We start from the raw sequence: 16172 nt of genomic DNA, 5'->3' as shown, positions 1-16172 counted from the left end.
GTAATAGTAATTTCTACAACACTACATGAATAGAATTTCGGAATTGATATGATGTGTCATAGAGACCAATGTACTGTTTTAAATCGTTAAAATGATATTTATAGATTTTAATGATGACATAATATCATTAAATGATGGGTCGATGCGTCATTGCAATCTGATTAAAATCCGATGTAGATTTCGGCTAATCGTTCATTGTTATTTTACCTCGGTATTTTTGAGTGAATTGACCTTTGTGATACACATTTACGTTTTCGTCTTGAAGGCCGCCACAGCCATCAAGAGGAAAACGTAAACATGTATCACGAAGGTCAATTCAAGCAAAAATACCGAGGGAAAATAATGAACGATTAGCCAAAATCTACATCGGGTTTTAATCAGATTGGATATTGGTTTCTGTCAAGATTTGGACAGTAATGATGATGTCTAAGACAACCTACTGATGACGTCATAACTGAATGATTGGTAGACATGTTATTTGGTTTATGTCAAGATTTTAACAGGTAAGATGATGTCATACTACAGCAAACATTTACTGATGACATCATAATTGAGTGATTAGCTACTCCGTTATTGATTTCTGCAATGATTTAGACATTGGACATTGATAATGCTAATGCGTACCTTTATCAACATAACTCCAAAGAATGCTGTAAAACTTAGCATTTCAAGAAATATCCACCTAACAGGGTGCATCTTTACTGACATCATATTATGTCTTCCCAAGGCAGCAGAGTTAACTTTCATCATATGGTCGATTAATTCAGGCTGTACATAGGGTAAATCACAACCAGATTAAAACATTAAAAGACCCAGTGTGTATAAGTAGTAACGGGAACTATTTTCCATCTTTTTCTTCTTTTTTTTGACATTATGTTGTTTTATCGTTAAAGCATGTCAGATCACACAGTAATCAAACCATGTCAATATCTCATATCTTTACAATTGGTTTACAAACAATTAAATAGTCCTGACGGTTTATTAGTGTTGTTTGACAAAAATTCATCAAGCCAGTGTACACAATGCAATCAACAGCTAGTAGCTAGATCTAGATAGGCAATCTGATTAAAAATCTGATGTTGGAAAACAGCTAGATTGTTTTATTTACAGCTACATGTATTCCTTAGTATATTGTCATTTGTTTTCGTGTTTGTTGTTCGTGAGTAATTGCCTCCTTGTAGTGTGAAGGCGGCCATCACTCACGAAATATACATTGTTTGTACATGTTTGCAGTACATGGGATTGCATTATGATACTTACCACCATTATTCTGTCGAAGCTCCAATGTTTGGGAATATTGCAATCCTTCAAAATCTCTATAATCTGAAATAACATACAGTACCTTTTTTTTAATTTTCCATAAATAATAATAATAAAGAGTATTTATAATGACCATTGCCAATCTTTGATAAAAGACCAACACCACACTCTTCTTATCTTCTAATCAATCAAAACTTTGTCATAATTTATATGACAAACTAGAAGATCAACTCAACGGGCCACAGGTGATATTATACAACATCTAACGACAAAATTCCATGGTTATTATGTGAGACCTTCTGATGTATAATCGACAAATTCTATCACTGTGTTGTGAAGGTCACTATTGTATAGTTACTAGTCGGAAATTGGAATGGAAGATTTAGCTGATATCATCCGAACTCTTCCCAATTCATTGCTGGAAACAGATAATTAACCGTTAGTACATACTCAAAGATGTATTTCTGATGTTAAATATGTCGACTTACAGATGGTAATTTGTAAAAATGTAATGAAACGCTTTAACATCAAAAGATGAGATATGGAGACAGACAGGCATTTCATTTGTGATTGTCGTAAAGGCAAAATGAGTTGAAATCTTAAGAAGAGATAGGCCAAGTTCCTTTCATTTTGCATGTACATTTCATTACTTGATTGCCAATGAATGTGAGTGGATTGTAATGAAGATCGCAATCTACTTAGTCTAGATGATTGTCCATTTGCCATGTAAAGCTTGAAATTGTCGATTTACAGGAGATTAGTTTTAGTTTTAGTCTTAAGGCCCAATACATTGGTAATTGCATGTATCTAGCAGAAAACATTCAAATTTCCTACATGGGTTATTATGAATTACACATATGATACATTTTATATGAACCCAAATGCTCGTTTCATTGTAAACTACACATTCAAGTACTGCCGTATTTATAAAATAGGAGCCAGGTAATGTAATAAGAAAAGCCCTATTGGAAAACGAATGCTTTTTTCCCTTTGAAGAAAGATTTCATAGAAATTTTGTATCAAGTATAAAACTGAATTTGTTAATGTTATGTTGTACATCTATTAGAACAAATATTTACTTTCCAAACTTGGCCTGGAGCTGTTTTCGAAGTGAAATCTCTGACACTGCAGGTTTGAATACCCTGAACTTGTAACATAATCGAAATGACCTCGGTCTTCACGATCCTGAATACCTTGTTATCATAAAAAAGAAATATACATGAAACACAATTAGTACTACTTCTAACAGAGTACATCTATCAATTCATGGCTTCTGCAAACCCTGCTACATCGACATTAATGGCGTCAATGGAGATTAATGTTTTCTCACATTTGACATAAAATGTATAAGAGTCATCATCAGTGACCTGTACACATTGATAAATGGTACAAGCATACACTTAGATAACCTATGTACCAGACAAAATCCTTTAAAACAGGTTCAAATATTCTTATTCTTACTCTGATTCAAATTTGTCAGACGAATAGCAAAATTTATCAAGGTCGTGCTAACCTTCATCTTCTGTTCTGGTGTCACAAATGCCATGTGTCCTACTAGTATCATGATTTGATCCATAATACTAACTTCGGCTGTCAAGGTCTGCTCAATTGCTATTTGTTTCTGTAAAGCACCTTGTAATGAGAATCCAAATGAGATTCTGTACAATGCAAAAAAAAACAACAACAAAAACAGGTGTACGTACATTATATTGATCAAATCTTAGAATCCTAACACACACAAAATTATTTACCAGAAACAACTTCATCCAATTGCAACAAGAAAAAATAACATCAGAATTAAAAAGGAGATCCTGAACCAGTGTACCTATGCAATTTTAAAATACTACACTAATTCATCAGATATATACAACTTGAATTAAAATGGAAAAAAAAAACGTACACGCAATCATAATATACAGTATCTACACAGTCACTTGTGAGCTAATATTCTATTCCAGTACAATAATATTCTATAGCTAGCGGATGACCATATTAAATACAAAATAATGACGTTATTAGGTATTTATGATATTCAAAAATGCCTAATAACATGATCATCCAGGAAGAGAATATTAGCTCATAAGTTATTGTGAGTATATACACCACAGTATAGTTCAGGCAGACGTTTCATTCCATTCCAGTTGAACCTTTCAACTTAACATTCCTGATCGATTGGATACTGAAATTGGCCATTACTCAAACACAAATGCCTTGAAAAGTAAAATATAACAAAATCCGATTTTCAGACGATGGGAAAAACCTGTAAATCCACACGACATGAATGAAGCTCAAGCGGACAGCTGGACCGGTCAGATGGTGTAAAAATCATTAAATTAGAATGGTTATGACTTACGCGTAGACGAATCCAGACGGTGCGAGAAAACTAGCTGAAAAAAATGTATTAGACAATTGTGTAAATGGGATAAATGAAAAAAAAACAATCTGTAAATTTAGGGTAAACCTATCTTTTTTATGTTTCTCATTACTTTTTCATGGAAACTATGGATCGGTCCATTGATTTATTTAAAAAAAGTACAAAACAATAAAAAAATCTTCACGTTTCTCTGCCTCTTCTTTTCCTCCTCTCAATTGGCATATTCTATACATACATACATACATACATACATACACACACACACACACACACACACACACACACACACACACACACACACACACATACATACATACATACATACATACAGGGAATTGTCATTTTGTCTACAAACACGATTTGTTTGAATAGTCTCATTGATTGAACACAATATTATACTTTATTACAGGTCATTCAACTATGCCCTGGCAACTCTTTGTAATCACCTGCCAGGTACGTGCTATATATGCTGCACCTAGTATGGGAACTTTAAGACAAACTTACAAGACCAATTTTTTTAGAGAGACACGCAGAAACACACACACAAACCAAACAACAAACAAACAAGCAAACAAACGAATAAACAAACAACAAAGATACAATACAATACAAACAAATATACATATTGTTTGACCTATACCTATGGCTTTGTTTATCTCTGGCGCTTCAACCCGATCTGGCCAAAATATGTTCTTGAGTGGGTTGTAACAGAATAGGAGAGCTGGGGCAAACGTCAGAGCTATGAGTGTAGGTAATATTAATTTAATTAACTTGAGAGGCTGATTAAACATGTCTTCTAAACCCTCCATTGCTTCGATGTCTTCAGTCGTCAAAACTATAGAACAAGAACATACAATGGTAACAAAACTATTGCCCCTATATTTGAAAAATCCATTTATGATATATTCAATGTCATGTTTATTTACTTTATGATATTACTATAGAAGTGACAATATTGGACTGCAACATCAATTTCATATTTTATAAATACATTATTTTTCCATATATTAGTCATTACAAGTTTTAGAGCGGAAGGTCATTGTAAAACTAACCCAGAAAACTACAGATCACGAAACCATGGTACTATGCGTGCATATGTTGTTACATCAACTAAAAAATATGCACTGTCTTGTATAATGAATGGAGTGGAATAAAAATTTCTTCAAAGGGAAATTACATGTGTTTATTTTATGATAATTGTAACTTTATTTCTTCTATTTTTAGTTTCCTTTACTTGTGATTGAAGGAAAAGAACAACCATCATCTGACTGCCACCGTAAAATGTTGGATTTCACTCACATTCGTATTTAGTGCGCCTGTATTTCCCATCATGATCAAAGGATTCATTGTCACGTGCCAACCTTGACTGCTTCCGTTCTATCTTTCGCTGTCTTTTCCTTTTTTGGGTCATGCCAATGGCAAATGCAACCCCTGTAGAAAATTGTGAGAAGAACATCAACAGTTTGATATGAACTTTTGAGGTATGTGTGAGTCAGGATGTTCCAATATACAAGCACACTAAGTTGTTGATATAATTATCAAACATTTGGAATCTATGCGTATTTCCATTGATTGTAAGGTGACGAAGTGAATGATCTATATTATACATCTATAAGTCCAGGGAGGTAACTGCCATAGACGTAGATGGCAATATGGTACTAATTTACTACAAATTCAAGACCATGTCAGAATATACCAGACGTTAGGCTTTGGTATGAGAAAGAGTCTCTTTATTCATAAAATATGGCATGACAACACTTTGGAAACGGAGTTCAACACCCAACCCCCACCCCCCCACCCCCCGGGGGGGGGGGGGGGTAATGAAGATTGACAGTTACTTACCACCAAGGAATACTAACATTCCCGACACTGACGGAACAAGAATCTCTGCTGCACTGGGCTCTGCTGAAGAAAAGGGTTCGCTTTCAGATTCGCCTTTCGGTGCAGATGTGTCTTCACTTTCTCCTGTTGGTTCGCTGCCTGCTTCACCTTCACCTTCAGCTTCGGACTCGGGCTCGGGCTCACCAGAGATTTCCCCTGAAGGTTCAGGAGTCATACAAGTCGTGTGATGATACAAACACTGCATTATTGCCAAGGTTACCAGGCAAGACCAGAGGAACTTGAACTTATACATTCTATAAATTTACTACATTCAACACATAGACCTGTACAGAAGAAATAGAAAACTGTAAGTCTTTTTTTAGAAACTAGAACTGAGTTGTTTTCATTAACCTTGTAATTGTTGTCGTTATTGTTACATTGGGATGTCAACTGTAGGACTACAAGCATGCAAAAGAAGTCTAAATTTACTTGTGTTATAAAACGTTAAATTATAAAAACAAAAAAGAGCATGTGCACATGCATGCACACACCTTGCAAGCACACAGACACATATGCGCACAAACACGCACTTAGAACGTACAAAGGCTGGTAAGTGGTTTGAGTATGATATACAGTATAAATGCTAAGTGGCAGTGTGAATGTTATAGTCCTGACAGGATGGGAAAGTTTTTTTGCTTTTAGTAATTAAGTTTTATTATAATATACCCAGTGATAATGCTGTGCCATGATTCGCTAGAATCAGTCACGTGATAGGAAAATAGAATGACTATTTCCCTAGGGGAATAGTTCCATCAACTATTACATGGTCATGTGACCACCGCGAGTTCACAGCAGGTCAAAATGGCAGCTTCTGACAATGTCGTCTGCCAACCTCAAGAGAAGAGGGCAAGATTTTCATGAGGTATATTATAAAACACATATTGCCTGGCCTATATTCGGGCCATAGCACCCGTTCATTACCCCGTCGTGACTCGGGAAATAGCATGTGATTCTGTTAACTCACAGTCCCTCGGGTGTAATAAATGGGTGCTATAGCCCTCATGGCCAGGCAATATGTGTTCACTATTACATCCAAATTCTTGAACCTGTAATGTGGACACTAATGTTAGTGCGTTTTGAGTGGGAAGCCGGAAATTTATGTAGAATATTATGAGTTATTTATATCATTATAAAAAAATGAATCAAAATTCATAGTTAAAATGTGTGTGTGTGTGTCAACTGCGAATAATATTAGTAAACATACCGCTAGTCGGCAAACGGCAATAAACATGGGTTCTGATATTCTGTACAATCACAGATGATAACATTTTTAAATAAAGGCAATAAAAGGCAATCAGTGAACCCCAAAACAGTAAGTCAGCAGGACCAGATGTTCTGATACTAATTAAGTTGTGCAATGCAATTGTTGACAAAGGTATTTTCCCAGCTGGTCTATTGGTGCAACTGTCAGGTAGAGGAAACAAGCTGCTTTGTCTCTTCATCATAGATTTTAATGAGAACCCTTTTTAATTTTGTAGACAGAACTCGGGTTTTCGCATATACTGCATGGTTTAAGAAGGAATCAATGACAAATTATACCAAATAAAGAAAGCAATTCATTTTATGCTCAAGTAGAATGTTTAGTGACAGAAATATAATATCAGACTATTTGAATCAGATTCTGCAGACTGACCAACCAGGGATGTGTGTTTAGGGAGCGATCAGTTTTTACGGCCGGGGGTGGGCTCCAGGTGACTTCTTGTTCGTGTTGTACTTAAAAATAGTGACACCCCCCCCCCCTTGTGGTTCACCCACAAATCAATCCAACCCCCCTCTGGCAAATTAAAAAACACACTGACCCCCCCCCCCCCCCGACATCTATTGACAAGAAATTTTCTTGTGCTTGCAAAAGACAGGAGTCAAAAGCACAATACAGTACACAGTAGAAATGGAGTTAGTATACTTAATTGTAAACCTAGGGTTTCAGTAGGTTTCAAAGTAGGGAGAGAACTGGAAACAGTATGTACATGCACACAAAAAATCAAGTTTCCATTCCATTTTCAGGGTCATTGGGGGATAAAACAGACGACTTGTAGTTGTTGGTATTTTTCCGGTTGCACTGTACGTATTACTCACGGTACCGGCGCGGTACCGATCATTAGGCGCGAGTTATTTTTCACCTGAAGCATTGTCTCTAAGGGTAAACAATCGATATGTTCCGAGAACTGTCCTATATAAAGAGGATTATGGCTAATCTATGCAAATGCGGGAAATTCAAACTGCTGTACAGAGCACTAGCTTCTAGGTCTTGTTTTCACCATTTTTCTGTACTCCGAGAAACGTATGTCACGAATCATGTACAGTACAAATTGTTTGTGAATGTCCTAGGAATAGGATGGTAACTTGATACACAAATTAGTTGAAAATTAATCTGTTTGTTTCATAGAACATAAAAAACCTTTCAAAAATGAGCCAAGAGCTCCTGCAAACACCTGTTTGGATTGTGTGTCACTCAGGATTATTAAAATATGCGACATTTGCATGTGTGAACAATCCAGCTGGGGAATGTTTATATCTTGGGCGTTACTTCCCAGTGAGTCACCACAAGTTCTCCACCCCCAAAACATAGCCAGTCATATGCAAAATAGGGTGCAAGGCTTCGGCAGTCATGCCTTTAAATTCTCTGATCATAACAAAAAACATGAGAATCCTACCTAAATGCGTCGCCAATATTTTATCAGCTGAGGTGTAAATGTCGCGCGTTCACTTAGTTATCGTCTGCCAGAATGTACGTAGTTCCGGTTCTACGTACACGTTATTCTATTCGTCAATCAATACCTACGCCTGTTGACTACGGAACGTAATAAACCAATCAGCAATAGGTTTATTACACAAAATTTAACTTGCGCATTGATACAGACGGAGTGTGAGATCGATTTGTTCTCACATTGGCTGCACGTCCCACACTCTCAGCTTGCAGGAACGAGAGAATACAAGTCTCTGTCGTATCTTAGTATACAGGAGAAGTGGTATATTGTAAGAAGGCCATACTGAATGAAATCTAGTGAAACAATATTTGCTACATTGAGAGGTCAACTTGAAGGGAAACTGCACCCTGAGGAAAACTGATGTACTGACGTACTTTATTGTAAACTGGTAACATTTATTAGTGGGGACAGAGTTATATGAATTGCAACTACCCTTTCATTTCTCAATATTTCAGTTGAAAAACTGACAGTAATGCATAATTAATTCGAAAGCTAATAGCGCGCGAAATCGATATAATTTAACTTTTACCGTATATAATAATAAACCAATACGTCTCTCTGTCGTAAATAGAGACGATGAGATCATACCGTTGGTACTGGCTTTCTGTGGCGTAGACTTTCACATAAATGTCAAGCCCTGAAAACCAATCTGATCAATATTTTTATTAGATTGTGAATGGCAATGGCCATTGAGTACAATAAAGTGACCCGTGTATATAGAATACCAGTATAACACACAATTTCTCAATGTATTCACAAAAAATCATGACATAATCTGGTTTAATTCTTGTGAAATCATTACATTTCAAAGAATTGGTTTGAGGTTCAAGTAACACCTTTCATTATTTTTCTTCAGTAGAACAACACACTCGTCGTTCGACATGCACAAATGCGTGCTTTCAACTACAGCCTATTGGTTTTCATTCTCTTGTATTTAAGAATACAGCAACATGGGATTGTTTTTTGAATAAAAAAGGATAGTTTTCAACAGAAAGACTCAACTCATTTCCTTTCGCTAAACAACATACGCATCCTCAATTTAAGGCCATGCATATTTGAACAACATCGGGTATTTATAAAATCACTGTAACCATGTCTACAAACGAGCGGAAATGTCAAAATACGGTAGAAGGATAACCTCAGGCGTCAACTGGATAAGGGAAAGTCATCGCATCCTGTCCTTTGGTACTTTAGAGCTAGTTCTATATGTTTACTGTCAAAAATATAATGGTAACCTCGTTATATTACTGTGTACTATAGGATATTGATTCAGTGCAAATACTTCCTAAGAAGTGAAAACTGAACAAGCCTCTGGTAAACCAACGATATATATATATATATAGTTTTGGTTGTCTGATGATCGCGCAATGCGTGAAACTCCGAGTTACAACCAAGAAAGAGTTCCAGTACTACCAAAACTATTGCGCTCTGCCACTGCGGTATAGAGCACTGTCTTAGCAGATTGATACTCACCGAGTTATATATATATATATATATATATATATATATATATATATATATATATATATATATATATATATATATATATATATATATATATATATATATATATATATATATATATAATACACACACACACTCATATAAGTATAAGTGTCTCACTGGTGAGAATAGTGCTCGATGCAATATTAGTAGCAGAGCATTATAGACTTAATTCAAAAGAATAAGGATGTTAAAAGTCGTTACTCAGTGTCTGATGATCGTTGAGGAAGCGTGAAACTCAGTTCTTTTAGTATTTTTTGCTTCTAAATAAAACTCATAGTGGCCAAAATATGCAATCTTTTGTTTTGTCATTAAACTATATTTAAACTATATACTGTAATATTGCAAGGTATTTCAATAACACACTTACTAGTATGTTTTGCTGTGGAACAGCATTCCTAGTGGCTAAAATATGCAATCTTTGTTTTCCAGTGAACTATATTAAGCCTAAAAAAATAATTATTTGGTTCCGGTTACCCGACCCCACCTAGCTTTTCACTGTCGACCCTAAACTTTTTATTATGTATTCGAGACAAAAATGATAAAATCACAAAAATTGTCAAGTGTCACAAGAAATAGTGGATGCAGCAGAAACTGCCATCAACTTAAAAAGACACTCAAAAACTGTTCTTCAAATCTGTAATGGTTGTACATCTGATAGGAAGAAATAAACAACACAAAGACCATTTGGAAAACAATGGAAAACCGGAACTAGACACTCACTCATGAAAAAAATATTATAAAATGAAATAAAAAATCTACCTACCCCACCTATTCTAAAATTGAGTGTAACCACACAATTTTTATTATTAGGCGTTATCACATTTATTTTATTTTTTTAAATGACTGTAATTGCAAGGTAATTGGAAAACATTCTTACCAGTAGTATGTTTGCTTCTGAACAAAACTCCTAGTGGCAAAACTGTGCCATCTTTTGTTTTTTTTCCAATGAGCAGAATTTAACATATTGTGACCTTTTTCAATTTTTTTTTCCACAGTGGAAGAATTGAGACTTGTCCTTTACAATCAAAGCTCACTTGTTAGATCACTTGTAAATTGACCATGCAGAGGGGGATGAAGATAAAACAGTTTTCCGTTGCCATTGGAAACAGTGTAGGATGCAGATATATTGGAAGAAACATGACTGTTCCTGTGATGTAATGAAGGTAAGAAATTATATTTTGCCACGGTGGGTCTTCTATGACAATTTGATAAATATATGACATCCTTAAAGGAACGTTTTACCTACAAGGTTCTCAATGAAACAGTTGGGTTGAATGGAGCTCAATGGTGGTTCAAATCTTGCCCACAGTCTTTAGGCAATCGGAATCAAACGACAATGCCAAAGCTTGAATCGTTAACTTGTAGATTCCAAGCTGTCCTCTCTAACAGTTTGACCATCATGACTTCTCTGCCACATTCAATTAACAATAGAATTATCTCATTGTTTTACCTTACAGGAAATACAAAACCATTTGTGTCGTCATGTTGGACCAGAAAAGTAAAATCTTCATCCGATTCACACTCCAGTTCCTGGTGCTAAGTTTACTATCATAAATGAAAGTCCTAATAGACAGGTAAAGTCTGCTGTATAAGGATGTCGTTTTCAAACCTTAAACTTGGAATGTACAGATTGTGTATATTTTATCAGCTACTATCTGTTATTATTTATACAACTCTAATACCTGGCTAGCTACATGACATACAGAATTGCTATAACAATAAACAAACAACTGTAAAGATATTTTTTTGAGTATAATTTGTTATTTTGTCAGCTACTCTCTACCTGAAATATATCAGATATTGTGAAATATTGACTATATGTATGTGAGTATGAAACTTGTTTTTTTTTTACCCAATAACCATTCCTGTTTTGCTACTAACAAGATGTAGTCAACTGATGAATACACTGTTGTGTGTTTTGATTTTACTGTGTATCAAATACATGGGCAAGCATTATTCGCTATACCTTCTGGTAAGACTAAGCAAACCAAACCATATCGTGTGACTCTGTCTAATCACATACCTTTCAAAAATAGATCGTGTCCGTGTTGACATTTCTGTGTATTTAATTTTGGGGGTCATGGCAACTCTATTTTTTGTGTAATTTAAGATTTTTTTTCTTAAAACTATTAGAACATTTTTTTAGAGTCAACAAGGAAGGGAAAAATCAGGAAAGAACACTAAACCCACTAGTCAAGGATATAACAGTGGAGAGTATAGTGTTCATGGTTCCAAGAATCAATAGGACAGTACAATATACTGGGAGCTACTTTGAAACAATAAATTGGAAACAGATCAAAACATTGCATTCGTTTCCAATTAACGATTCCAAGGATATCACAATTTTGCACAAGATCAAATCCTGAATAGAGGAACACAAAAGAAAAGTGTGTCTGTGTGCACTAGTGTCTCTATCCGTAATGTCACAGCGTCCTTCATTTTATATCAGCTGTACGTCTAAATGTTCTTCAGTCTTGCAACCATGCACATAGTGTATAAGGTATGCCATGACAGGGTGCCCTCACACATCGGTCAACTACTTAATTCTATAATTGGATAGAGCAGATTGGTAGAGCAAGACGACATATCTACCAGGCATTTGTGAACAAATTGAAATAATACAAGAAATTTTGTCTTAATTTCACATGTACTTTATTTTTGTCCTTCGGTGTCTAAATTGTAGATTGTTTATATACTGTTTGTTGACAGAAACCTTTTAAATTTGTCTAAAATTTATTCTTTGGCGATGATAACATTTGAAACTTTGTTTATTGTTTTGTGTGTGTGTGTGTGTGTGTGTGTGTCATGACAGGAAGTATTTACAACATTTTGATAAATATGTAGAATAATGTAGGATGGTTTGATGTGTGGCATTGTGTATGTTGCATAGGATGTGGTATGGTGTGCCATTGTGCTATGTGGTGTAGGGTGTTGTATCATACGGGTGGGATAATTTGATGGGGTGTATCGTTGTGTTCTATGGCATAGGGTGTTATCATAAAGGATGGGATGGCATTGTGTTATATAGGGTGGGGATGGGGTGATTTGATGTGTGGCATAGGGTTTTATGGGTGGGGATGGCATGTGTGGCATTGTGTAGTGCAGTGTATGGTCTTATGGTATGGTGTGGGGTGGGATGGTTTGATGTGGCGTAGGATGGTATGGTGTGGGGTGGGATGGTTTGATGTGGCGTAGGGTGTCATGGTATGGTGTGGGGTGGGATGGTTTGATGTTGCGTAGGGTATCATGGTGTGGGTGGGATTGTTTGGGGTGGCATAGCATACGGTGTGGGGTGGGATCACAGGAGGCTCAGGCTTAGTTATGTTTATGAAAACAAACGAAAAAACATTTATTTTTTTTTCTTCAGAATAAAATCACTAAAAGTCAGATGCAAATGGCTTCAATTCATTCTTTATTAGTTTTGAAAGTGATACATGTGCATAAGTCTAATTGTCCCTGTTGAAAGTTCAAACGTATTATTACAAATGTTGGGTTTACAGTTTTTAACTTATTTATATCCAAAACTTGCTTTTAAAGAACATGACAAAAAGACAGTAATTATCAGTATAAAGTTGGTGCAACGCAACAAGTGTGACATATTTAACGTACTATGTGTGTTCTCAATTCAAATACTTATTGCCCATCGAATGCAAATACACAAACTTTAAATAGTCAATTTTTTCTCAACACTTTACTTGGTATAACTGAGACCAAATGTTTGACGAAGGCAGTATATAATATGTAAATATGTGTAGGTATTACACACTTATTTAGGATACGACGTGATAGTTGGTTGGCTATTCAGAGAGTAAAAATCACTGTTTTCCACACCCAATCAGCCTCATGGCTAAAAACAATTTAGTTTCGACAATATACAGTTACAAAGTTGTTTGCTTTTTTAACCCATTGCCATAATTGTAATAATTACAATGTTTAAACAACTGTGGATAAATGCTAAATTATTTATGAGTTTGGTCCCAAAAACAATATCTGTGCATAATGAGTGAATGTTTGTATTTGCACTGTTAACACTTTGGGTGTTGATTTTATTTACTAATCAGTATATTACAATCTGTTTTGTCAGGTTTATATTATCACGTCTACTTCATAAAAAGAAAAGAGATATATTAGTGTCGATTTTTTTTTCGCAGCTCCCATTACCAGGCAAGCGGAAATGTTCTAACTCCCCTCCTTTCCAATATATGCCCAAGAATTTATCCCTTCACATCCCCCAATTTTATTTTCGAGGCCCACATTTTCTCCGTCGTAAATTCTGTTCATTCCTAAGCTCATTTTCTTGTATATTTCCTTTCCCGTTTTAGCACTTTCCTATTTTTTAGCCCGTGTTTATCACGTTTCAATACTACATGGGTGGTTGATGTCAAGATCTTGAACCTCCAATTTATCCTTTGTATTAATTGCAGAGTGTTGTGAGATGGCGCTATTTTTGCGTGCATGTTCGTTCTCTGTCTCCATGATGTACATCTGTTCAGCTTTGGTGACGATGTCAACTAGAGCTGTTATATTGACCTATAAGTAGAAATATTTAGACTCTGAATTATTATTTAGGCGAAAATGGAAGTAATTTGATCATATGACATGGCAAGACATAATGTTATATGATATGATATGATCTGATCTGATATGATATGATATGATTATGATATATCATATATGATATGATATGATATGATGACATGACATGACATGACATGACATAACATGACACGACACGATACGATACGATACGATACGATACGATACGATACAATACAATACAATACAATACAATACAATACAATACAATACGACATACTGGGATATGAAAAAGAAAACTTACTCTAAAAAAGCCAGAGTAGGGGGAGTCCAAATCAGCAACAATATAGCACAGTGCACTGATAGAAAATACCGTCATTATACAAAACGTTAACTGCAAACGGTAGGATTGGGCCTGACAAATAAACAGAATGGTAGATTGAGATTTGAACTGTACGGATTCTCATTCGCTAGGATATCATAAAAGTCATGGTTGTTGTTTTGTTATCATTATATATGTTAGCCTACCAATGACACGATAACTTGATAAAGTATATGAAACGTATAATAGTAATATCTACAACACTACATGAATAGAATTTCGGAATTGATATGATGCGTCATATAGACCACTTTCATGTTTTAAATCGTTAAAATGATATTACATCATCATTAAAATGATGGGTCGATACGTTATTGCAATCTGATTAAAACCGATGCAGATTTCGGCTAATCGTTCATTGTTATTTCACCTCGGTATTTTTTAGTGAATTGACCTTTGTGATACATGTTTACGTTTTCGTCTGGAAGGCCGCCACAGCCATCAAGAGGAAAACGTAAACATGTATCACGAAGGTCAATTCAAGCAAAAATACCGAGGTAAAATAACAATGAACGATTGGCCAACATCTACATCGGATTTTAATCAGATTGGCTATTGGTTTCTGTCAAGATTTGAACAGTGATGATGACGTCTAAGAGAACCTACTGATGACGTCATAACTGAATGATTGGTAGATATGTTACAATGTATTTGGTTTATGTCAAGATTTTAACAGGTAAGATCATGTCATACTGCAGCAAACATTTACTAATGACGTCATAATTAAGTGATTAGCTACTCCGTTATTGATTTCTGCAATGATTTAGACATTGGACATTGATAATGCTAATGCGTACCTTTATCAACATAACTCCAAAGAATGCTGTAAAACTTAGCATTTCAAGAAATATCCACCTAACAGGGTGCATCTTTTCTTCCATCATATTATGTCTTCCCAAGCTAGCAGTGTTAATTTTCATCATATGGTCGACTAATTTAGGCTGTACATAGGGTAAATCACAACCAGATTAAAACATTAAAAGACCCAGTGTGTATAAGTAGTTACGGGAACTATTTTCCATCTTTTTCTTATTATTGTTTTTGACGTTATGTTGTTTTATCGTTAAAAGCATGTCAGATCACACAGTAATCAAACCATGTCAATATCTCATATCTTTACAATTAGTTTACAAACAATTAAATAGTCCTGACGGTTTATTAGTGTTGTTTACAAACATTCATCAAGCCAGTGTACACAATGCAATCAACAGCTAGTAGCTAGATCTTGATAGGCAATCTGATTAAACATCTGATGTTGGAAAACAGCTAGATTGTTTTATTTACCGCTACATGTATTCCTTAGTATATTGTCATTTTTCTTTAATGTATGTTTTTCGGTGAGTTATTGCCTCCTTGTAGTGTGAAGGATGCGATCACCCACCAAACGTGGACGGGTAATACAAGTTAAAACACAGTCTTTGACATGTTTGTACGCGTTTGTCCTACATGGAATTGAATTATGATACTTGCCACTATAACTCTGTCGATAGTCCAATCTTTGTGGACATCACAAACCCTCAAAATC

At 35.3% G+C, this 16172-nt stretch overlaps 1 protein-coding gene across 1 annotated transcript; it reads right to left on the bottom strand.

The window, feature by feature from the left end:
* Positions 1-13314: 13314 nt before the first annotated feature.
* Positions 13315-15524, bottom strand: LOC144453842 (uncharacterized). The gene is made up of 3 exons (XM_078145209.1): positions 15445-15524; positions 14570-14680; positions 13315-14259 (listed from the first exon to the last, which is right to left on the bottom strand). Exons 1-3 carry the CDS (start codon positions 15514-15516, stop codon positions 14080-14082), a joined length of 363 nt encoding a protein of 120 aa, XP_078001335.1. The 5' UTR covers positions 15517-15524; the 3' UTR covers positions 13315-14079.
* Positions 15525-16172: the final 648 nt, after the last annotated feature.

This window comes from Glandiceps talaboti, chromosome 2, assembly GCF_964340395.1.
Source record: "Glandiceps talaboti chromosome 2, keGlaTala1.1, whole genome shotgun sequence".
In the NCBI taxonomy this organism is placed as follows: domain Eukaryota; kingdom Metazoa; phylum Hemichordata; class Enteropneusta; family Spengelidae; genus Glandiceps; species Glandiceps talaboti.
Note: the sequence above shows the minus strand (reverse complement) of the source record. Positions and strands in the feature narration are given on the sequence as shown.